The following is a 25361-nucleotide window of genomic DNA, read 5'->3' as shown; positions in this document are numbered from 1 at the left end:
AAGAGAGAAGCAGTGAGACCTCTTCACTATCTTTTGTTCTTCCTCTTGTTACCATCTGTTGGATTTTTTTCTTCTACAGATGTGCAGGTTACGCAATGAGCACAACTCCAGAAAGCAAAGTTATAAGTCAAGGATGCCCCTGGAATTTTACAGGGTCCAACCTCTGCAGCTCCCAGTGCCCTTGCTTTTGGGGTCTTTCCATCATGACATTACTCTATGATCAACTCACCTGGCCCAGTGTCAATTTCAGAGTAGAGGCAACTCTGCTGAGATTTAAGGAGATCCAAGTCTCTTCCCTACCATAACCTCTTTCTCCAACTTCTAGTTCTATTGTGAAATCCTTTCTGCTACTTCTGCCCAAGCATGAAGCCCATGCTCAGTTTGAAAATTCTGGCTGACCTGAACCAAAGAATCTTCCATTCTTCCAGTCCCAACCACAGGCTGACTAAGATCAGTTAATTTGCTCATATTAGAGCTTGGCGCACACACACATACAAAAAAAAAAAAAAAGAAAGAAACAAACCCAAACAAATAAAAAACCCAGTTCCTGCATGAGTACACAGCCCCACCCTGCTGGCTCTCTACAGGCAGCTTGCTCCACCACAGAAGGCAGAAGAGGGTCACGGATGAATCAAATTTTAGTCTCCAATTTTCTCCAGTTTTCTGGTAGCTGGATATTGGGGCTGGTTGCAGTCACAGCATAAGACATGACCAAAGATGCCTGCTCCTCAGAGATGGTCTTTGGGGAGCTCCTCAGTCCTGCCAGTTCTTAGGGGAATTGCTGGCCCTGAGGGATCTCAGCATGAGTCAGCTCAGATTCAGGGCACCTCTTCATGGCCACATCAGAGGCTAAGGACCCAATTCATCAATGTCTTCTTAGGGGGGATCCTTTAAACAATGCTGCTCATTTCTTAGGAAATCTTCATATTTGACATAACAACCCATGCCAAAGTTGAAGAATCCTAAAGGAATCATAGAGTTTGACAGATGGAAAGGAGACTGGTGTAGCAGGAGTTTGGTGGTAGCCATCTAGAATATCTTCTTTGTTTTGCCCATAAGCCTGGAGAGGAGACTTGGCTATTTATTCTAAAGTCACCCAGTGAGTGAATGTCAGAGTGAGAACAAGATCTTAAACTCAGTGATCTTTTAGTAAATGGTATTGATACTTTCTCAGGATTGTTTAAATGCCCTATGTTAAATGGCCTATGTTACATATTAGCTGGCTAGTGGTGAACATTTCTTGTCAGTATTTCCAGAATCCTGATGAAATTTGCAAAGTTCTACCCCCTCCTGAATATCACTTGTTCACCTTGGGGAATAGAGAGGAGAGACTTACCCCGAGTGCTAATCAGACTTTGTGATTTTAATTTTAGGACTTCAAATTCACCTTTTTAAAATTGACTACTAACTTAAAACATGTATGATTCCAGGTTTGAGGAAAGGGATGAAGGAAGGGAATAAATGTGTGTCCTTCTTATCCACAACGAAGGCAAAATACAAAAAAAACTGGGCTCCAGTCCCCTTGGGCAAATCATTTCCATTTTCTTTTGATCACCCAAAACTAGAAACACTCTTATAGTTTGTGAGATAAATGTGCAAAGGTTAATGCCAAGATAATAAGAAGTAATAATATTTATTATTTAAAATTACAAATAGTTTTAATTTTTTTTTCTGAGACTCCAAGTGGACTTTACCGCCTCTTTAGGAAATGCCATTGACTGATACATACATATTGAGATCATTCTTGTCTCCCTTAACTTTTTAGCAATTCCTTTGTCTTAAAGCATCATCAAGATCTAACTACCTGGCTTCTAGTAGAAGAAATCTAGGGCTGTCCTTGGACTTGTGTGGCTGGTGCTGGTGGGGAGATGTTTTCTGGGTAGAGGGGCTATTTTCACTGCACTCCAGAGAAGCAACTCTGCCCACTGATACAACTGGTCCTACAACCAGAGAGAGGGGGGCCATGTCCATTGGAAAAGAAAGAGTCTGGTCAGCTAGTGAGTGAGGAAAGGGCACACTTTTCTTCCCAAGTGTACAATGAGGTTAAACACCATGTATCTAAGGGACCTTGAGGCAACTTCTCCTCACAAGAGCCCTGAGCAACTCTGCCTGGCACAACCAGCGGGTGTCAGATCCTGCACCCTCAGCGAGGCCATCTTTGCTTTAGAAAGGGTCCTCCTGAATTTTCTCTGCCCACTTCCACACCCTGGAATCCAAACACACTTCTCTCTCCCATTTCCTTGCTCACCATTCTGGGGCGTGGGGGACACCACCCTACACCCCGTCTCCACTCTCCTCTCTGTCTGCTGTTTATTCTCCTCCAGATACACCTTCGTTGGCCTGCAGATGATTCTGAGTCTCTTTACCATAATCTGGGGACTTCCTAGGGAACTCTACACAATTTGCTCACCCTGGCACTCAGTCCAGAGTTGAGGTCCCACTCCCCTTTCCAGCCTCAATTTCTACCCTCCCTCAGTGTGCCCATCTTCCAATGTCACCAGACCCATCATCGTGTCACTTCTGTCTCCACTTCCATGCCATACTGCTGCTTGGGACACTCTGTGTCCATGTGGCTACCCCAGAGGCCATGGTCAGAAAACTAGTTCTTCTTGAAAGCCTTTTTTAATCTTTCTAACTGGACAGGGGAGCTACCTTGTTCTGGAATTCTTTATTCATATCTCTTTGGTGGCATGATCTTATACACTCTGATATTGCAATTATTCGAGCACGTATCAACTCTCCCTCTTACATTGGGATTCTATTACACTAAGTATGAAGTCTGTTAATACTTTGTGGGCTTACAAACATGTATTCAGCTGGCACTTGTCTTTAGCAGCTAGCCCATCTCCTCTCTCAGAGTTGTCTCTATCCTAGGATGGCACCTCAGACTACAGACTGCTCATTGTCTATACTTGCAGGGTTCTGTCTTCACCAAGTGGCCAGTTAATCTTAAAATCGATAGGTAGCCACCCTCCAATTCAGGGCTTCTCTAATATTTGTGTCCAGACCTTGTCCAGGCTGCTGATCTCAGCCCTTTCTTCATCATTGTTTATAACCTAGAGATGTCTGTGGTCCCAGAGCTGAGGACCATTGCTTTCACGAGCATTTTCTATCCTTTTAAAGTTGTCAGTGAATTTTGGGAAAAACAAAACTGTAATCCCCAGGGGAAAGTACCTATAATGATGGAATTTTAGCTCTGTGTGATGTATGGGTGGAAGGAATACTTCTGTGAATGAGAAAATACCCAGATTCTCAAAAATGCACACTGAGTTATTACTCATTTTAGCTACTCATGGTTAAAAAGGTAACATCAAATAAAAAGTTTAATGTCATCAAGTGACTAGCATTCTGGCCTATTTGAACTTGAAATGTGAACCAGATCAGAAACCAGTGCCCACTTCGATCTGGTTGGCCACAGACCACATGACTGGGCATTAAATCTTGTGTTTCTAGAACTGAAGGCATTTTTCCTTTGAGAAGAGTACAATCCACCTAGAGATACTTAAAAAAAAAATTCCCACTGTCTTTTTGTCATTTTCTGGAGTAATTTTGAGTGATGACCAAACCCTCAAGGGGATAATTTATTCTCATAGCACAGCGGCTCCCGCTGCTGGGGCTAGGTGGTGGGGCTCAGCCTCCATCCTAATTCACACTGAAGCAGGCGATGGAGTGTTGGTGGGTGGGGAGGGGTGGAGCAGCTCGGGACCCAGGGGTCTTTGTGAGTGATCCATTCCTGGATGTTTGCACTGTGTGGGGTTCTTGTCATTCACTCTGTCACTTGCTCTGACTCGGGTTCGCTCTCCAAATCGATCTCGCTTTCTGTCACCATGGTGAAGTCAAAGTGGGACCAGGAGACGCAGAGAAAGGAAGCAGAGAGAGGAAGAGAAAATGAGAGAAAGAAAAGAGAGAGAGAGAGAAAAGTTAGCAAGCAAAGCAGAAACAGTTCTTGCAGGAAATACAGAAACCATTCCTTCAGAATCCATTAAGAATGTAAGTTAGGAATAGCCAGTGTGAAGGACAGTTTGGGATTGTTGAATTTGTACCATTCTGAGAATTTGCACTCAAACTTGTTGGCTCCTAAGGATTATAGATTCTTTCCCTGCAGGGAAATTTGCATTTATCTGGTCCAAACCCACACTTGACAGATAGAATTCAGAGAATACCAGGACTTGTCATCACAGCAAAGTGAAGGCAGGGCTGGGACAATCATCCAGAATTCCTACTTCCTGTTCTGGTGCATCTTTCTTTACTATAGACTGCACACTTATTGTTTGTTCCCAACCCCTTATGCCATCATCCCAGAGACTCTTAATTCTTCAGTCTTATCTTTGCATCTTCCATAGGATCCAGCATAGTACATGGTATAGAGAAATGCCAATAGTAAGTATTGATTAGGCAAAGATGCTGGGTAAGTCTGCATGGGAGCTCTCATCAACCTAATCCAGCCTGTTTTCTTGAGTACAACATGGCAAGGCATTCTGTTGCATAAGTAACACAAAATAGTGCTAATAATAGTAATAATAGTAATAGTGCCTTACTCTATCAATGCTTTCATTACAACACAAAGTATGTGTGTGTTTCATCAGGGAAAACTATTAATAATGTTTCCTACTTTCCAAAAGTGAGACTGAGAGACAACAAACCTCCTGGTAGTGAGGGGTGATGCTGGGGGCTGGAAAAGAAATAAGCTTTTATTAAGCTTTTGCTTATTCCTGCACTCTGCAGGCATGGTACATATATTAAACCAGTTAGTTCTCATAGCAATCTTGAGGGAAGGAGACTGAGGCCAACAGAAAATGAGTAAATTGCATAGGGACACTCATCTGATAGAATTTGCATTTTAAATCCAGAATTTCCTGACTCCAGAGTCAGATTCTGTCCTGAAAATCTCAAATCCTCCTTTACCTTTTTCAAAATGACCCTTGCTCTCTCTTGCTGAGTGCCTGGCTCAGCATCCAGTCACAGCACTACTAAGAGGAGCCATCGAGTCCCTCCTATCTAGACCTTAACTTTTCCTTCTGAGTTCTGGATTTAAGTCTGCACAGGCTTCCAGTAAATGTTTGCTGAAAATTTGTTGAAGTCATGAGATGCTCCTCTCTTCCCACACTGAGACCTGACTGCAGCAATATCACCATATAAAAGAGGAAACAAGCACATTCTGCTTCCAGTTCTGCCTGGCTTTTGCCTCCAGGAGCCCTGCTGCTTGAGAGCACCTCCTAAGGGCAGTGGGAAGAGATCTATCTTCCTACTGGATGGGAACCATTTAAGACAAAGGAATAGGACAGCACTCCTGAAATGTGGATGGATGGGGCAACCCCAACTCTTGACTTCTCATTTCTGCATTCTAAAGCAAACCCCTGCCCTCCTTCCTTCCTTCCTGGCCCTTTCTGTCACTGTGCCTCTTCTCATCACTGTTGCCATACATAAGTTTCTAAAATTGCTGTCCTTATAACTCTTGTATTGAAATCCCCTACATGTGGAGGGAGAGGGGCTAGTGTTTGGAAATCTGTATTCTTACAAAACTCAATAGATGATTTTCATGGACTATATTATTTTAGAATCACCGCATAAATTTTGCTAGTCCAAATTCTTTATTGTCAAGTCAAGGTAAAGGATCTGGTTCATTATCACAGAACAGGTCAGGGTCAGAGTCACTGCAAGAACTCGGACCCCAACAGTAAGTGAAGAGTTGTGTTCCATGCTTCAACTAGGTCTACTATGCTGACCCCACAGTCATTTTTCCAAAGCTCCAAATCAACCCAGAAGAGTTAGTTGCCATGGGTGGTGGTGGCCATGTAGAGACTAACAAGCTTACTCAGCTCTGGGAATCCGTGCCATACTGGTCCCCTGAATTAGCAATTGCCAGAGCTGGCTTTAGACCTGGAGACATGTATTCCTCTAGCAAATCTGGCAACCTGTCTGCAGGCTGAGGTAAAATTAGTGTTTAGAAAATAAACTGGGGCCCACAACAACAACAACAACAAAAACAACAAAAAACATTTGTTTGGGGATGCTAAAGTCTTACCGCTAAAAGAGGCATTAATACTGTTTTTGTCTGGCCCCAAGTGTCTGTTGAGTTTCCCCCCATCCCTCTCAGAGACTTCCTGCCAGGCTGTCACCCCTGTGTGAAATTTGGTCTGATCCCAACAGCAGGAGGGAACTCATTATCCTTATATCAAGCCATTTGTTTTTCTTACTTTTACAGGTGGGAATCTTGTTACTCCATGTCCCATCCTTCAGGCACTCCATCTGAAATGTGTCCATCTCCACATTATCCTGGAAAGAAACCAAAGAAGGGAGTGGGAAGAAGGAAGGGGTGGAGTCAGTGTTTGCTTCCCAGCAAAACAAACTCAAATTCCAAGCCTCACTGTCCTCAATGGGATTTTCCACCCAAGTCTCCAAGGCCAAGTTTGAAGATAAGGAAAACATAGATATTGAACTCATATTCTGCATTCGTACTATGGAGAGGCAAGGGCTATGCACAAGGGGGGCTTGGGCAATTGTCTCTGAAAGAAAAACTGGAGCCTTGACTCCTTTTTCAGAGCACTGGTTCTAAAACTTGAGCAAGAGGTCAGCACCACCTGGGGGCTTGTTAAAACAGATTCCTGGCCGGTGTCTTCAGAATATTTTGATTTATTGAGTCTGACCTAACCAAGAATTAGCATTTCTAGTAAGTTCCCAGGTGATGCTGATACTACTGGTCCAGGGACCTTTCATTGAGAACTATTCCTTGAGAACAGTGGTCCTCTAGCTTGGCTGCACTTTAGGCTCATCTAGAGAACATTAAAAAAAAAAAAAAAAGCCAAGCCTCAGTTTCAACCCCAAAGATATTGCTTTAATTAATCTCAACTAAGATGTAGGAGATGACTTTTTTAAAAAAAATAAATTTTTAAAGCTAAGTAAGAGAACCATTGTCTCAGACGATGGAAAAGTAAGGAGTACCTGTCACCTTTAAAACCTTTATTTCTCCACCCTACCCCCATAAGCCTGATGAACTTTATTAAGGTTGTTAGCCCTGATTAGAGAGCTGTACAGCACCCCCCCCCCACTTGCTTTTTTAATCCAAGCCAGCCCATTCTCTGATAAAAGACTTTTGTGTCACTTCCAGAAGCGAGAGACAATCTGGGACACATGCTTTAGAATTTCTAGAACATTTGGGAGGCTTTTGTGGCAGCTAGGAAATACTGTGCTGGCACTCTGCCAAGTTCCGGCAGCCCATCTGCCCTGGGGAACTCTTGAGATTTTCTCTGGCCTTCACCCAGGCAGGCGCTGCACCTTCAGCACTTTGTAGCCTGTGTCACAGCTGACGAGCACTTGATCTTTGAAGGAATATGTGGCTTGCAAGGGCTCAATTTTCCCATGGACAGGAGGCTGTAGCTCAGGGCACTCGTTTCCTGGCAGGAAGCAAATGAAAGGACAGCAGGTAAGAAAACGAGGAAAAGTCTGGCAGTAGAGGGCCAGACCCACACAGCAAGCCCTGAGGGAGGAGGGAAATGACAGAACTGCACGCGGACTTACTCCGAAACCAGAAGCAAGTCACTTTCCAAATTGCAAGACTCCTCCACCCCCCCCCCCCCCCCGATTGCTTATTATTAAAATTAGATGGTTGGCCAGATGATTTCATGATTTACATGGACTATATTATTTTAGAATCACTGCATAAATTCTGCTAGTTCAAATTCTTTATTGTCAAGTCGAGGTAAAGAATCTGGTTCAAATCACAGAATAAGTCAGGGTCAGAGCCACTGCAATAACCCTGGATCCCAACAGTCAGTGAAGAGCTAACTCAGGGTTGGGTGGAATATTAAGTGTCTTTGACTCCAACACTGTCCTGATGTTTTCTTTACAACATTCTCCACAGTAGACACCCAACATCTTTTTGCATTTCTATAAGACAGGGAACTCAATTCCTCCCAAACCTATAACTTCTACATGTGGAATCCTCCGATTAAATGAACAGAGTTTTCCTATTTAGCTGAAATCTCTTCCATTGTAAATCTTACTCACTGGACCACGCAGAGGACCCCAATTACCCTTTTTTCCCCCCAAGACCCTTCTTCAAAGCATTTAGAGACTGTGAATCATATACTTCTGAGACATCTTTTCAAAAGATCCTCATGACAAGATCCTCATGGCCAGAGCTTATCCCTGACACTTTTTCCTGGACAAACTCTCTTTTGTTAATTTCCTGCTCACTCCTCTCCCCAGACTGGGCACTGGATAGGCTAGTGCAGGCAGAGCCAGGGTTTCAGGGTCTATGAAGTCACACCTGGCTGATGTCCACCTCTTTCTTCTTGAGTTATTACAGACCTCTTGGGTCAAATGCCTCTATCAAGATTGAGCCAGGACTGGCTGCCTTGGGGAGCTGAGGAATGGGACCTGTAGGCTTTGCCAGTCAAGGGGCCCACAAGGGCTCCACCATAATGAAACATTGGAAACTACAAACCCATGCTCAAATTCCAGCCCCAGACTTAGAGAAGGCTGGAGCTGAAAGAGCCCTTTCCAGGTTTAGTGAATCACTGTGTGAGGGGTGGGGTTCAGGAAACTAGATTTCTTTTTCTTTTCTTTCTTTTTTTTTTTTAAGTCTCCCCATACGATGCTGAAATACAGCTAGTTTTGAAAACTTCCAGTCTAGTTCAAACTTAACATCATTGCTGCCCTGGGGCCCCTTTTACAGATAGGAAACTGAGTCAGGAGAGATCATATGTCTTGGTCCCAAGGTTCTCAGTTAAGAGTCCCATAAGGTCACCAGAGAAGTTCCAGGCCTGCACCCCCTCCCAACCACCCTCTCTGTGAATGCTGAGCACAGAGGCTCACTCAGATGAGAGGGGACAAGTTACCTGCAGCTCTGTACGAGAGCCTCCAGCCCCGGTTCTCCCCCGAGTTGTCACTGCGGAACAGGATCTGGACACTGTGGCTCTGGGTACTGATAGGTTCTGGGGCTTTCTCTCCACAGAAGGGTCCCAAAACTTTTGAACCAGCTTTAATCTAAAAAAGGCAAGACAGAGAAAGAGAAGAGTCACATCTGAGCAGCTGAGAGCACTGCTGCAGGCAACTCTTCTGCACTGCCTTCCAGAGTCTTCTGGAAGCCTCTGTGTGAATCCATGATTTTTTCACTCATGGTTTGAGTGGGCCTTTCCAGTCACCAAACAGTTTCATCTCCATTCTCTCATTTTGTAATTTACAATGACCTAGGAAGTGGACAAGGTAGGTTAATAATCCTCTGCTCGAAGACAAACATACTGTGGCTCGGAGGACATAGCCCTGTCCAGTACACAAAACAGATGAGCTCTCTGCTGCCAAAGAACTTGTAGTCGAGTAAAGAGAGACTGATAAAAAAAACAATAATCAACATAACACAGGTATCTCTGCCATCATTTATATAACAGACAGTAGTATAATAGCTAGTAACTTTAAATGGGTACCCAAAGAAGGTCTCGTGATGAAGTGACATTGAATCTGACGTGTAGGGTGAGTAGGAGCCTGCTGTTTGAAGAGGAGGAGGGGGGAGCATTTTCCAGGCAGAGAAAATAGCTATGAAAAGGCCAAGGCCAAAGGTGGGAACAAGCTTGGCAAGTGTGGAGCACAGGAAGGAAACCATGTGGCTGGGACAGAGGGAGTGGCATGACCTGAGGTTGGAAGAGCAGGCAAGGGCCACATTGCGTTGAGGAATTTATGTGTAATTCCAAGTGAAATCTTGATCCAATCTACTTTCTTTTTTTAACTCTCAAGACTATGGGTAAATAGACTGTATAGAGCAAGGGTGAAAGCAAGAAAAGCAGCTGGAGAGTTTTGCAGTTGAGCACGGGAGAGGTGATGGGGCTTGACTGGGACAGAGGCAGTGGAGAAGGAGAGAAGGTAGCAGGAAGTATTTGCTGATCCAGAGTCCCCCATTCCCAGTCCTGGGTTCTTCCTGTGCATTTTTCCTTCCATCTCTGAGGACCAGGACCAGGGCCCATTAGGTGGCATTTGGTGACTTCCACAATCCTGGGTAGCATCTTCATCTAATCATGGAGAGGGGGTAAAAGTGAAGCCCCAGAAAGTGAAGTGTCTGGTTGAGGTTCCCGTGCATAGCTCCTGGGAACTCTGTGTGGTAGCCAGAATTCTAAGACAGTACCATAACCTTCACCCCTGGCATTGCTTTGTGATTATGTTTTCTTACATGGAAAAAGAGGTTGTTTTTTTTTTTATCCCCTAGGGGACAGTAGAAAAGGACCTGAGAACAGCTTCTAGATGCTGAGAAGAACTCTTGGCCATCAGAAAGAAGATGGGATTTCAGTCCTACAGCAGCAATGAACTTTATTCCTACAACTACAAGGATCTGTTAACAATTTTAAATGACCCTGAAAATGGGATTCTGCCCCAGAGCCTCAAGGTTCGAATCCCATCCAGTTGATACTTTGATTTCCATCTAGGGAAACCCTAATCAAAGAACCCAAGTGAATCTTCTGGGTCTTCTGGTCTTCAAAACAATGTAAAAAGAATTGCTGTAAGCTTTTATGTTGGAGGCAGTTTATTACACAGCAACGAATACTCCTGTCCTGTGTTTTCTGCTAGTCTACCTGTGGCCAAGCTGCTTCTTAGCCTCTGAATTCAAGTAGGGGATAGGACAGCCTCTAAGTTCTCAAGTTTTCTTTCATAGACTCTCAAACTTCTCCCACTGTAGACAACTTCATTCTTTTTTTGTACTGATGATTGAACTCAGGGGCACTTAACCACTGAGCCACATCCCCAGCCCTATTTTATTTAGAGACAGGGTCTCACTGAGTTGTTTAGTGCCTTGCTGTTGCTGAGGCTGGCTTTGAACTTGTAGCCTCCCAAGCCACTGGGATTACAGGCGTATGCCATCCTGCCTGATTGACAGGTCCATTTTTGACTCTCTCATTTTATGGCCCTTTCATCGAGGGTGCCTCTGTTCTGCCTTCCATCTGTCTTAGGCCAGCTCACTGTTCATGTAGTCTAAACAAGCACCTATTTGTACACTTGAGTAGCATCCCTTTTTCTCCCCAGCTCAGTATTTCTCCTGAGGTCAGACTCCAACATGCAGGTCCACCTGGATGTTTTGGCTGGTCCCTCTCTAAGAATAGCTGATTTGCTTCCTACATGTCTAAACAATATCTCTCCTAGTATCCCAGCCAATAGCATAAATTTAGGCTACCTTTGCATCTTATCTATACTAGTAGAATCACCACAAATTCAGTGGTTATTGGCCTGTGACATTCTCTTCCCTCTTTGTTTGCCTTTTACATAGTCTCTTCTCCCAAGCAGGACCAGTAGCATAACTTATGGGTACATACAGTGCAAGATGAAAATGTAGATTCTTTGTTCAAAATATATTAAGAAGTTCAGGATAGCAACAGTAGAACAGTAAACCAACTATGGGTTCTTTTTGAGTATAGAGCCTTGTGAGACATGGACAGATTGCAGGTCCATGAAACTAAGTGTACCCCCAGGGACTTTTGCTAATGCAGACTTGAATCTTGGACTGTCTATCTCAAACCACACTGATGGCCAAGGAGCTTGCTTTGGATCATGGAAGATTCTTAGACTAGATCTAATTAAGCTGGTAGATGTTATCTTAATAATGACTTTGATAAACTAGCTGCCTGGCCTTCTATCCTGAGATAAGATGAAAACAGCAGAATATCAATTTTCCCAATTCAGCCAAGATTTTCCAGCATTCCCAGGACAAACACCTTCTGCAGGCTTACCTTGATATAGTCATAAGGGCAGGGCACCTCAGGATGGTCCTCAATGTCAAAAATGTCCTCGAATTGCAAGCTGACCATGAAACCCTCCTCCAGCTCAATGTTGTAGAGGCATTCAGAGCTCTTGGGGTAAGGGTTGGGGTAGTCAGGGCTGGTGATCAGGCCGGTCCTCTGGGTAAAGAGGTTGTCACTGCACTCCACTGTGGGAAACATAGCAGAGAACATGGCACACCAACACCACAGCAGACTCTTGTCTATGTCACTGTGATCCTTCTAGTGCCAGGAAGGAACCAGTATCCCCATTTCACTGATGGGGGAAACTCCATGAAGGGAAGTGATTTACCCAAAGTTAGATACCTAGCAATTTGCAGTCAAAACTCAAATGCAGACGTCTCTGTCTGTCCAGAGTTATTTACCCTGTGTGATGGCACCTCTCAGCAGATTCTCTGCTACTTGTGAGGAGCAGGAAGGACTCTGATAAGGAAGAGGCTTGGGATGGAGTAGTCATGGGGTTATCTGGACCTCTTTGACCCTACTCATCCCCTTGCCCAGACTTCGTTTAGGTCTCTGCTCAAACCCTTCCTTGGTCCTTATTGTAATATAGACCTCACACATACCCTCTCTCCCAGCCCAGCCCTGTCCTTCCTTTATTTTGTTTTCCCCTTCACCATGATATTCACATTTTAAGGACATATTCATTTTGATTGTTTGCATGCAGGAACACCAACTAATCTATTTATTTCAACATTACGCCTATTTCTTTTGAAGCCAAGAAAATTTTGTTATTTTATGAAAGCAATGGAGATGCATTTTTCAAGATGCTTAAAGCAGAATGCTTAAGGTTCCTGCTTGCTGCTGTGCCTGGCCTTCTGCTTCCTTTAAACCAGGTGGTGCCATCAAGCCTAAAAAGGCATACACTGTGTTCTTTTCTTGGGCTTCCAAAAAGTCATCCTAGTCCCCACAATTCTGGCTGTCATTGAAAATCTGAGGTGGCAAGGAGGACCCTGTGGCGGGTCCACTATTTTCAGGTGCATTTTCTCTCATCCGCTTCTGACTCTCTTCACTGGCTACAGGATCTTTTTCTGTATAGCCTATTTTGTTGGCACCAAGCACATCTTGCTGTTTCTTCTTAATCACGGTAGAGCTGGAGGAAGATGCAATATATACACGAATCACCATCCTGGGACCAGCGGCTGGCAGTTGTCTGGGCCCTGGAAAGGGCTGTGGAGCAGCTGCAGCGGTGGCTGGGATCCAGCTAGAGGCTGAACCCCAGCCCTGTCCTTCTTACTTTTTTCCTTCAGTGCTTCTCATTGCCTGACATTATGTCACATATTCATTTGTTGGTTTCTTTGGCCCACTAGACTGTGCGTTCCATGAGCTCAGGGATTTGACTTTGTTCTGCACTGCATTTATTGCAACCAGGGACCTCCGTCCTGGCCTGGCCTGGCCTGGCCCTTAGTTAACCCTGCCCAGGCACCTTTGTTTACTGCTAAACTTTTGCCCTTGGCTGACCCATCCTAGAGCTGGGATGCCCTTGCTTGCTAAGCCTTTGTTCATCCTACTCATTTGCAAATGAAAAAAAAACTGTAGCCCAGAAAGGCGGGGCGTGACTAACTTGAAGTCCCACAGAACTTGCAGAACAAGGTTTAGATTGAGGTCTCTTAAAGTCCCATCTGTTTTCATTTTCTACACAAGCATTCTCATAGGGGTAATCTCACCCCAAAGGGGACTAAAATTGGTTCTTGGTAGGAAGTCTTGCTGTTCTTATGCATAATGCATAGACATATAGTGCATAAGCAGATATACAGCATGTCTGTGGTATCAAAGAGAAAAAAGAAAAAGAAAAAGAAAAGGGCTTCTGGGTGCAGAAAATAAAGACAGATTGAGAAAACTTGCTCTACCTTCAGCCCTCCCTAGCCTCAGTATAGAGTAGATAGCTAATAAATACTTACTGAATAAGAATAGAAAACATACCCCCCCCAAAGAAAATGTACCTGCTGTTTTTGTCTTATACTGCTTTATTCTGATGAGTAAGTATTTGGGCTTTATTCAGAAATGAGCAGTTTTTGAAGGAGAAAGAAAAAGAGCTCCTGTCTACAGTCTCACCTCCCTCCAATGTTGCCTCACTCAAGTTTAGTGTGAGATCCCTGGGTCACACGAATCTGTTGGCAATTCCCCAAGTGCCTCAAGTTCTATCACACCTGTGAATATTTGCAGAAGCCATTCTCCCTGCATAGAATGCCCTCCCTCTCCTTATACTTTCATCTCTGCCAAGGGTCATCATCTTGGGGGAGTATTTTCCACTTCTCCAGGCCAGCTCAGGTCTGATTGAGCTATCTACACTTCCTTCACATAAATGTAGCAAATGTTGCACTTTCGGCATCTAACCATTTGCTTATAGGACTATTGCCCCAGTAATCTAGGGACTACTGCTGCAGAGTGGCTGAGCCCTTCCATCTCTCCATCCCTGACTCAGCCCAAGCCCACAGCATGGCTACCATGTTGATGGGAGGTGAAAACAGAGAGAGAGAAGGGGTGGAAAGTTTTCCTGCTGCCTCTCTTTTTGCCTCTATACTTCCTCCTTTTGGACTGAGTTTCTCTCTGTCATAGAGAAACTTAGAGGCTATCAAAAGCAAAGAGAAAAAGGAACTGCTGGGAGAGGCTTAGTTCATGGCTCAGAGAGAAAGGACTGGGGACCCCAGGTTTCTCCCTACCTTGGTCATGTTGTTCACCCTCTGTAGGAAAAGAGACAGGACCTATGCAGCACACATTCTGCCCAGGAAGATGTCCTAGTAGTCAAATATTTTCTCTTGTATTTCACTGAGAACAGGAACCCAGGCTTCCAGGCTGAGGGAGCATTATTTCAGTATCTCTGTTCACATGGTATCTGAAGCACACCTCTAACTTCATTGTTAATTGTCTGTACTGTGTATCTATCTTTCCCTTGAGCCTCTTCTAATTGTACTGGAAGGTGTGGCATGTCATGGCAATGTATAGAACCACCCCTAGGCCCTACCTCGGCAGGTCCTGTTGTCCGAGTGGAGGATGTAGCCAAAGCGGCAGGAGCAGTAGTAGCCGCCAATGTAGTTGTGGCAGTAGTGGTCACAGGACAGCTCCTCGTCCTCCCTCTCCTTACACTCGTCCACATCTGCAAGGAAGATAGAGCCTCAATCAGGGCATGCGTGATGATGAACATGACCCCCAACATATACAGCACTTAGTGTGGCCTGCTCCCTGGCCACTGGGGGTTTAGGAGTTGTCTCATTTAATCATTACATAAAGCCCAGAGGTAGTTATTATCTTCGTTTTACAGATGAGGAAACTCAGAAAAGTGGATCAGCTGATCCCAGACCTCAGAGACTGGGGTTCAAACCTAGGCAACTTGACTCCTGGTAGAAGAACTATCCTTTAACAGCTGTGATAATTACTGCGTGCCAGGCAGCAAGCTCAGGGCTGTTACTACCCCTGTTTTATAGATGATGAAGTAAAGCCATAGAGATCTGGGATGGGCTGGCTGCAGAGCTTGAGTTCTTAACTTCTACTTCATGTTGTCTCTTTCTTTCTAAGCCCCTAGTATGGGTCCAATCCTGTCCTAGGCATTGAGTATACATTTCTCCTAAAGGGACATATGAATAGCCAATAAGCTCATGAAAAGATGCTTAATATCATTAGTTGTCAGGGGAATGTGGTTTAATCACAATGAGATACACTATAGAGCCAGCAGAGTGGTTAATATTAAAAAAATGACAACATCTGATGTTGGTGAAGATATCGAGCAGCCAGAACTCCCAGGCATTTGTGGACTTTTATAAAATGATGTGATGGCTTTGGAAAAGATCTGGCGATTTATCACAAAACTAAGCATAGCTGCCCTATCACTCAGCAATTCTATTCCTAAATATTTACCCAATAAAAGTGAAAGTATATGCTCACAAAAAGACTTGTACAAGAAGATTCATAGAAATTTTATTAATGGGAGCCAAAAAATGGGTAGAGCCCAGTTGTCTCTCAAAGGGAGAACAGATAAAAAATAATTATAGTATAATCCTATCATGGAACACTATTCTGACAGGAAAAGGAATAAATTACTAATGCATGCAGCAACATAAGTGAATCTCAAAAGCATAATGCTGAGTAAAAACATTCACCCTCAGATATATTTTCTGTATGTTCATTTATGTGAAATTTTAAAAGAAACAAAATTAATCTGTGGCAGAAAAAAAAAAAACCAGAATTATTTCCACTAAGGGAATTGGGAACACGGATTGACTTGGCAGGAACATGAGCCAACTTTCTGGGTTGATGCTTAAATTCAATATCTTATTGGGGGTGTGGGTTACACACAAATATAAATTTTAAAAAATTCAACAAATATATACTAAGATTTTGATTCCATTGTATGCAAATTTTGCACTAAAGAAAAAAACTGAACAGATATAAAACTCTAGCAAAATTATATCCATGAAGGAGTATTTAGGAAGATGTGTCCTGATGTCTGCAATTACTTTGATGTATCAAAAAAGAGGAATTGATGGATAAACAGAAGATAGATGGGTAGACAGGTGATGACATTTGCTAATGCTGTAAGACATGAATGGTAGAATCTGTGTCGTGAGTAAACAGGTGTTTGCTGTCTAGGAGAGGACACAGATAGCTTGCACCTTTACAGAGAACAAGAGACTGGAGGATGAGCCACCCAGTCCCCTCACTTACCCACAGCCATGTAGTGGGCATCAAAGCCTGTGAATCGCTCCTCGTTGGAGAAATCTGACCGGAAAGTGACAGACATGAAGGAACCAGGGGAGAGAACCACTTCTTGGCCAGGGGTCTGCTCTGTGTCCGTGGTCTCCCTGCCACAAAAGGTTGCCAGCACCTGGTCTTCAGTTTCTACCTTTGAGGTCAAAGTGAAAGGGAACAAGATGAGCAGCTTCACATTTAGCTTCTCTCCTGATCTCGTGGAAGAAAGAGACTAGGCAGCCTGGGAAACTCGAGGAAGGGGGATGAGGGATTCTTAGACTTGGGGAGAGAGACTACAGCTTAAGTCAATGTGGCGGTCTGATCAGTTGCATTCACATTGTTTAGTTCCACAGGGGTAGCTTGATATTTGTCATTCTTGTTGCCAGTCAAGTGGCTTAGTTACTGAAAATAACTCAATGTTAAAATTCCAAAGAGTTAGATAACTCTGCAGATGGGTTCTCTGTACAACAAGAACTTATCACATTTCCAAAGAAAAAAGACTGTATGTACAATATAAATCAATCATTGGGCATCCAGTGTGCCTGCCGCTGAGCAGAACATGAGATGGGGATGATGAGAGAAGAGGAAGACTGAGAGCCATGCACAGGACAGCAGTGTTCAGAGTGAGGATAGAGCTAATGTGCAGCCTGGTAAGTGCTCTGATAGGAGCAGCAGGAGGAGGTGAAGGACCCCTGCTACAGGAGATTAGGACTGCTCTTTATAGCTGTTTCTTCAAAGCATGCAATAACACGTGGCACATAGCAGTTGTCCAATGAATATTTGTTCACAAGAACTAAAAGAGGAGACCTATTCTGAGAGCTATGAGAAGCCAGGGTGCCTGTGAACACTGTAGGAAGAGAGGTACTGTAGGAAGAGAGGTACAAAGTAGATCATGGCTGATGTTGAATGCCATTAATTCTCTAAGTGGAAGATATGGAAAACTTTTGAACAGGAAGTCGTGTGATATAATAGATAGTCTTAAAAATACAGAAACTGCTTATTGATATCATACATAAAATGTGTGTGTGTGTGTGTGTGTGTGTGTGTGTGTGTGTAAGATAGATGGAAACTTTGCATAGTTGCTGATAGAATTCCCTGCTTTGGAAGAGCTAAAGGCTCTGCTTGAGCTCAGAAAGTGAAGCAGGAATTCTACATGGTTGCCTAAAGCTGATTTTGTGTGTCTGGTTTGGGAAGCACAGTGTAGAAGCTGGTTGGTATAGTCATTTGACTATGAATACTTGACCTACTCTATCATCTTACACCTAACTCAATTTTTTAAAGCTTGCATTTGTGTTTGGGATCTCTGGGCTGATGTTTTAGACAAGATACAGGCAAAAATCTTCCCAGGAATGATTGCTTCTGTCTTTCAAAGTCACTGAAAGAAAGTTCACAAAGGCTGTCCATCTCTGCTAGCTTCCAATAAATTTGTTGTTTTGTTCATTAGCTTAGTATGCCAGAAGTATCTTGACATTTGACACTTCTGTTTTGAAACTAATGGTTTATTTATTTAAAATAAGAAGGAGTTTTAAAGAAAAACAATTTGCCCTGGCAACAAAACACAAGGACAATTAATCACTAACGCTGGGAATTGAAATGTAAACAGAAAATGAGATCATGGCTTTGCTATTTTTTCTCTGCTGATACCAGTGAACTCACACCAGTCTTCTTATGCAGAATGTGCCCTTCTTCACACAGCTGAAAATTCACTTCCTTGACTGTTCCAGCTGCTATATTATTTTGGTTAACTGGTTAAAAGTTCACCTAACTGTAATTTTTTAAAATGATTTTCTTTTAGGTACAATATTTATTTTTAAAAAGTGCTTTATCTGGGTGCGGTGGCACATGCCTGTAATCCCAGAGGCTCAGGAGGCTGAGACAGGAGGATCAGGAGTTCAAAGCCAGCCTCAGCAATAGCAAGACGCTAAGCAACTCAGTGAGACCCTGTCTCTAAATAAAATATAAAATAGGGCTGGGGATGTGGCTCAGTGGTCAAGTGCCCCTGAGTTCAATCCCCAGTACCCAGCCCCCTAAAAAACAAAAGTGCTTTATACAAAGCCCTGTTTGTAGTGAAGCCTGTAACTCTTTCTTAATAATCCATGGACATTTTTATGTACTTTAACTGTCACATTCAAAGAAGACCGTTGGGGATGCTGAATTACGTAATTCTTTCCGTGCATGAAATTACTGCCGAACAACTCGCCTTTACAATTCTTATATCTTCTTTATGTATTATTCCATTTCCTGTCTTTTTATTTTTAATATGTTATGAGTTAGAAACCACTTGAGTTGTTCTTCTTGGAACTTCATAAAAAGGAGACTAAATAAATAGAGAGTGAGGGCTTGGGAAAGGGATTCTTCTGTGCATAACTGCATGAATCATGTGCTTCTATCTTGGTGACCTCAGTTTTGGAGTAATGTAAGTTGCATGAACCTGGTAGATGGAGGTCTTACGTCCTATTCCTAATTCTACCATAGACTACTCTATTATCATCCCATCCTTAGCTCTAGTTATCCACCTGTAAGTCAGGAGTTGGAACTTGCTAAACTCTAGATTCCCTTCCAAGTTGGATATATTAGCATTCTTACAAATCGTCTTTGTTTTATATTAAATCAACCAACAATGAGCAAGAGTTTCAACACAGATCGCTGCTGCTTATGAATGAATTTAAGCTTATTTATGATTTATATATATATATGTGTTATGGTTTAGATAATAGGCGTCCCCCGCAAAGCTCCTGTGTGATACAAGGCAAGAAGATTTAGAGGAGAAATGATTGGTTTATGAGAGCCTTAACCTAATCAGTGCATTAATCCTCTGATAGAGATTACTAGGTATAACTGTAGGCAGGTAAGGTGTGGCTGGAGGAGGGTCACTGGGGGCTTGCTTTTGGGTATACATTTTGTAACTGGAGAGTGGAATCTCTCTCTCTCTCTGCTTTCTGATCATCATGTGAGCTCATTCCCTTCACTCTTTCACCATGATGTTCTGCCTCATCTTGAACCCCAAGAAATGGAGGTGTCTGTCTATGAGCCAAGACCTCTGAAACCGTGAGCCCCTCAAATAAATTATTCCTCCTCTAATTGTTCTTACCAAGTCTTTTAGTCACAGCAGTGAAACAGCTGACTAATATACAATGTAATATAAAATTGATTATCAAAGAATAGTCGTGCCTTGAGCATTAATAATTCCAGCCACATCAACTTCTTTCCTCTAACCCGGCATCCCCAAGTAGTGCCTAGAGCATGGACACTTTCAAATGAAACCTACCAGAGGTTATTTAAATCAAATAGAGACCTACTGAGGGTCTGTGATAAATATCTGTCCTCCTCTTAACTTCTGGAATTAAGGACTTTTCATGATGACAGATAAACACACTGCCTGCAGAGCCAAACTATTCCAGAGGACAAGGAAGCATGTCCCCGCTGAGAGCCATGACAAAAATGAGTCATACAAACTTGAGAAGCAGAGGAGAAAGACAGTAGCCTAGGGCCATAGGAATTAAATGTGAAGCCCAGAATAGAGTGCTGGGATATCAGGGCTGGCAGGGACCTTGAAGAGTTATTTCAATCTCCCTTCTTCTAGAGGAAACCGAAGTTCAGAAATGGCAGAGTGACTTACACAAAGGTAAACAGATAATCTGAGCATTTTCTGATGTCAATTTTGCTTTTGGAACTGTTTTTAGACTGGGGGAAAGGAGCCACAAATCCAAAGAGTACATGACAAAAGGCATAGACACTTGACCAAACAATTTTCCTGGCTCAAGAGCCTCTCAAAACCTTATCTTGGGTGCATGGATTGTCTCCCAAAGAGGATGTGGCTCAGTGACAGCCTTAACTTAAACAGAAGGGTCACTGGCCCTGGTTAATATTTGCATGTCCTGCTATGAATTATAAAGTTCTACAAAGATCATTTGTCTCTGAATAGGGATGAAGGACTGAGCCCTGACTTCTGTTTGTATTCTCCCATCTCTGAGGTTATCATATCAACATGGAGGGAACATATCTATTGAAGACGTAAATTTATAACAATAGAGAACCATGTGGCTGAGGATCACAGACACCCTTTCTATTTTTTTTTTTTTTTTTTTTGTGGGCAACTGCATCCTTGCAGACTATAATTATTGAGGGCACCAGTATGTGGTTGTATGTAGTGAATTTGTTTTCTTTTAGCTCCATTTGACAAATATTTAGGTACCAAGTTCTTTCTGAACTATCATGTGGAGGATGTAAAAAATTACTTTTTATTTAAAAAAATCACTTATAAAGCATGAGCTTTATAAGCATATCCCCTGCCTCTGGGAATGTGACATTTTAGTAGGAAAATAAGATAAGTACTCAAATGTGTATATTAGAGTATTATTGGTAAATAGTAACTATAATGATAGATGGGAAGGCTCAGGGGCTTAAAGGGAAAAACTGCATCCAGATGAAGGGGATCAGAAAACACATAGAGGCTGAGGATGTTGATTAGTGATTGTTGTGTTTTTCTAGCACATGCAAAGCCCTGGGTTTGATCCCCAGCACCACCAAAACCAAAATCAAACAAAACAAAACATACATACACACACACACACACACACACACATATACACACACACACACTTTGGGAAAAAAAAAGTCCTCTGAGCTAAGGAATAGCAGGTGAGTAAGATTTATCAGGTAGGAAGAGTAGGTGGAGGATTGGAGTGGTGGGGAGAACAGAGGGAATAGTAAAGCCTTGGGGTATCCAGAGTCTCCACTATGTTCCATTGTCCCCTGCTCCAAACACCTGGTATAGGAGAGGGGCTCTGTTGAAGGTAGAGAGCCGGGAAGCAGATCTCAGGATGAGAAGGCAGAGTCTTTGTTTTCCATGAGATATCTCAAACACAAAGTTCCCAGGCAAAACTGAGGCAAGGCAGCAGAAAGCAATTATTTTATTGACAATTTAGTTAACCTTTGAATTACATGCTCCAGAATTTCCTTCCCTGTATGTTTTCAGGTTAGAGCTGGCATAAAGAGGAATTTGTGCAAGTTTGAAAAGCAATAGCCATTATTCTATGAAGGTTGTTTGGACAGATGCAGTTGTGACAATAAGTTTTAACTTCTTCACATTCCTTTACTCGGCATCCCATGCTTCCTTTCAACCATTGGCTCTGATGACCAAGAGTGGCCCATGTCTATCACCAGGTGCTTGCTTGTTATTCCACCGAGGCTTTTTGGAGCTCAAAGCTTTCAGGCACCTGTTTTCATGAGCTTTGCAGTCACAGTACCACTTTGGTCCAAAAGACTTGACTTACCAGATTTCTTTGCAGATGCCAACACCTTCACCCATGGCAAAGTCTACAAGAACCAGTGGGTGACCTTTTCTGTGGTTCTCTAACTTCTCATCACCAATGATTAATTCCTCAGTTCTTTCTATGATTACATGAGCTGTAATGCTCACAAGTGTCTCAAAATATGCATAGAGGCTTTGCTTTTGTGATTGAACATGGACTGATAGAGTTATTGGTGTCAGGAGTAGAATGCTTGCTGTAGCCACACAAAAAAACTAGAAAATGTGGCCTTGGTTTTGGAATTGGCTAACAAGTGAGTGCTAGAACATAGGTGAGGATTCTACTACAGAAATCTTGAAAAACAGCTACCTGAACTCTGTAGTGGTGACACAATTGGCAATTGTGTTTGGGTAATGAAAAAGGTAGAAAAATGTACACAGTGAACTTATGGATCTGGCTAAGAAGATCTCTAGTGAGAATCTTGAAAGTATAGCCTGCAATTCTATCCTGTATGGCAAGGTCTTTGGGAAGAAGTAAGACTTTAGCATGTAAGAATAACATAGGGGACAGACAGGCCCAGGAGTGGCTGGCTGGGTTGGGAAAAAAATAGCATGAAGAGATTCAGGGTAAATATCATGTCATGTGTGTGACTATAATAAATGTAGGTTAAGATCTAAAAGATTTAAGCCAGTAACTTTTACTCTGTATCTGCTAGACTAAAAGGCACCTAAGGATCTTAAGGACTTTGACATGCTTAGCAAAGTAGAGAAGGTATTTTGAAAAGAACACTGAATGTGTACGTGTGTGTGTGTGTGTGTGTGTGTGTGTGTGTGTGTGTGTTCTAACAGGAGACCCAAAAGAGATGACTGAGACATTTCAAAATGAGAAGATATCTCTGGGCCCAGAAAGAGGCGTTGGTTGCAAACAAGACCCATTTCTTGTGGAAAGGGAAGAATGTCTCAGAAGGTAAAGCTAAAAAGAGAGAGGAAGAGTCAAGACAATCAGGAGGCACAGATAGCAATGAACTGGGAACCATTCCCAAGAAGCAGAACTAGGCTCTAAAGAACATTCCTAGTATCTGGAGTAGGCATTGCGTACCTGGCTGAATTTCAGAATTACTATGGGGCAGTAATTATTACATAACTCCCATTTCTCCCATTTTTTAAGTGGGAATTCTATTGTGGCAATCTTATTTTTGACTCACCAAATCAAGAAAATATTGAGTACATGGAGGACAAATAACTTTCCTTTTGGGAAAAGGAGTTGTACCAAAGAATCTATATCCTTGGTGGTTCATCTGCTTGTAAACCTGATATAGATCACGAGGTCCCAGACTTCAAGCCTGATTCTGAATGCAATGCGAAAAGAGGGCAAGAGTATATATGGCACATAAAGAGGACATGAATTATTTTGCTTGCAAAAAAAAATACCCACAATAATTCCTTCCATTCTTATACACAGTCCATTTTGCAATGTAACTTTGTAGAAGTGGTATGGGACTTCCAAACTCAGGATTCAAGGAGCCTTGTAGTTATTGATAAAAATTCTTTGCCTGTCCAAACTTTAGTCAAGCTTCTGAACTTTCTCCTAGGCTCATCTGCATACTACCTTATGAAGTCCGGTATTAGAAAGTAACCATGATAAATCAGTTTATTAACTGATTAATAAACTGATATGTTTATTAATCAGTTAATAAACTGATATGTTCAACCATAGATATCTAACTGTACTCCTCATCCTCCACCATCACCCTGATGATACCTGATCACCCTAGCCTTTCTTAAGCAAGAATTGTATTAGGTCAGTTTTTCCAGAATCCCCCTTAACTCTGATGTTTCCTCCTAGTACTTTGCCATTCACTGCCATTCTGCTCCTTGGCTATAGATTTCCACTTGCCCATGCTGTATTGATACTTGAGCATAACTTCCCCTGTACTACTACAAAATCCTATTGTTGTGGTCCCTGTACTTACCATGTTGGTCCTAAATAACATTTGCCTTATTGTTCTTTGACAAGTATCAATTTTTTCCTTAACACTTTTTCACATGTATCCTGAGGTTGGTGTGACAAAGTCACAGGAAGCCTACTGGAGAACCAAAGGCTACACAGGGCACAGATGAGTTGTCCAGTGGAGATATCTAGGCCAACCAGCTGACATTCACCAGAAGCTACCAGATGGGAAAGTGAGACCATCCTGGACCTTTGTGCTTTAGTGAAGCTCTTAACAACTGCATGAAAGACCTTGGGCAAATCCAAAAGAAGGACCATCCCACTAAGCCAGATCAAAATGCTGACCACAGAATTAAAAGTATATGAAATGGATGTTGTTTGACTACCATGGATTGGAGTGGTTTATTGCACAGTTATAAATAACTTTCATGGGGGAGTAAGGAAGTGATTTGGGACAGTCAGTAAGATTGACATTTGTGAGTAGAAATTAGAGTATCATAATATAGTGGATTCTCAGGGCCTTGAAAATCATCAGGTCTTCATGTTTGCTACATCCTTACCAAACATCATACCACCTTATTACTATCAGCTGCAAAGTTAAGAAGTTTAGTACCTCCAGGTATAGATCAAGACATTTTGGATCATACTTACCTTAGAAACTTGGTCTCAAACCTTGGTCTCAAACCTGGGGATCTAAGCTAGGGGAATATATTCCAAACATGGAAAAAACTTTCATGAACAAAGATGAAGTAATCAAAAATATATAATAGAAAATGAGAAACAAGATGAATATCCAATTCCAGAGGCATCAATTGGCATTCTTTTAGCAAACGTCAAGCAGCCATTAATTATCACATTACTAGAGAATGTATGATGATCTAGAAATACTCTCACTAGGTGATTCTTCCTAAGTGAAAAAACAAAATAAAATTGTATATGTTGATAGCATGCATCAAAAGTAAAATGTGAAAGGAATGTATGCAAACTGTCAATAATGGCTAGTGGAATTGTAGATTATTCTTTTTCCTTTGTTTTCCCACTTGGGCCCAAGGATGCTTCCTCTGTCTTCTTCCAAATGGTATAAAATTAGTCAGTTCTGGTCAACAAACCAAAGGAACACACAGGAGGGCAACTAACCCAGACTGGAAATTCAGGGTCCCTCATCTTCTGTCCTCCTTACCTTGTGGGAAATGGTGTGCAGGACAGCTCTTATCACTGTTACCTCCTTTCATTTTTTCCTACCCATTTGGTCCCAACAGAGTTGAATAGCAGGTGGAAACCTTTTATTTGTAAACAATAAAATGTTGATAATACAATCAAGAAGCTCAGAATAACTAAAATTCCCGTTTGGCAATGTATGGCCAGACTAGGAGGCCTCATGCTACGGGGCAGATTTTATGATTGTGATCCAAGAGCAAGTGAGTGGTTGGGTACAAGCGGATGGATGATGTGTTAGTTAGCTTTCTGCCTCTGTGACAAAAATGTCAGATAAAAATAACTTAAAGGAGGAAAAGGTTCCTTTTGGCTCATCATTTCAGAGGTTTCAGTCCATTGTCAGCTGGCTCCTTTACTTTGTGCCTGAGGTGAGGCAGAACATCATGGCAGAATGGGTGGCAGAGCAAAGCTGCTCAGCACACGGGAGAGCCAGGAAGCAGAGAGAAAGAGCGGGAAGAAGGGATCAGCACATATCCCCAGTTGCCTCCTTCCTCCAAGT

General features: G+C 42.5%; 1 protein-coding gene and 1 pseudogene across 4 annotated transcripts in view; both read right to left on the bottom strand.

Moving 5' to 3' along the window:
* MASP1 (MBL associated serine protease 1) overlaps positions 1 to 25361 on the bottom strand; it is a 63856-nt gene that overhangs the window by 20101 nt on the left and 18394 nt on the right. For 2 of the 3 annotated variants that reach the window (XM_081301651.1, XM_081301650.1), the window contains exons 3-8: positions 16422 to 16599; positions 14725 to 14856; positions 11712 to 11908; positions 8841 to 8988; positions 7276 to 7394; positions 6198 to 6276 (exon numbers count right to left, since the gene is read on the bottom strand). In XM_081301651.1, coding sequence (XP_081157777.1) covers positions 6198 to 6276; positions 7276 to 7394; positions 8841 to 8988; positions 11712 to 11908; positions 14725 to 14856; positions 16422 to 16599 — 853 coding nt within the window. Of the gene's footprint in view, positions 1 to 4; positions 3820 to 6197; positions 6277 to 7275; positions 7395 to 8840; positions 8989 to 11711; positions 11909 to 14724; positions 14857 to 16421; positions 16600 to 25361 lie in introns of those variants that run through there. The other variant, XM_081301652.1, reaches the window with a different exon arrangement.
* On the bottom strand, positions 11978 to 12969 carry LOC308653477 (adapter SH3BGRL-like; annotated as a pseudogene). Its single transcript has one exon. The product of its transcript is annotated as an adapter SH3BGRL-like (transcript).

This window comes from Spermophilus citellus (assembly GCF_964194105.1).
Source record: "Spermophilus citellus genome assembly, chromosome: 7".
NCBI lineage: Eukaryota > Metazoa > Chordata > Mammalia > Rodentia > Sciuridae > Spermophilus > Spermophilus citellus.
The sequence above is the reverse complement of the archived record's forward strand: the minus strand, read 5'-3'. Positions and strand labels throughout refer to the sequence as shown.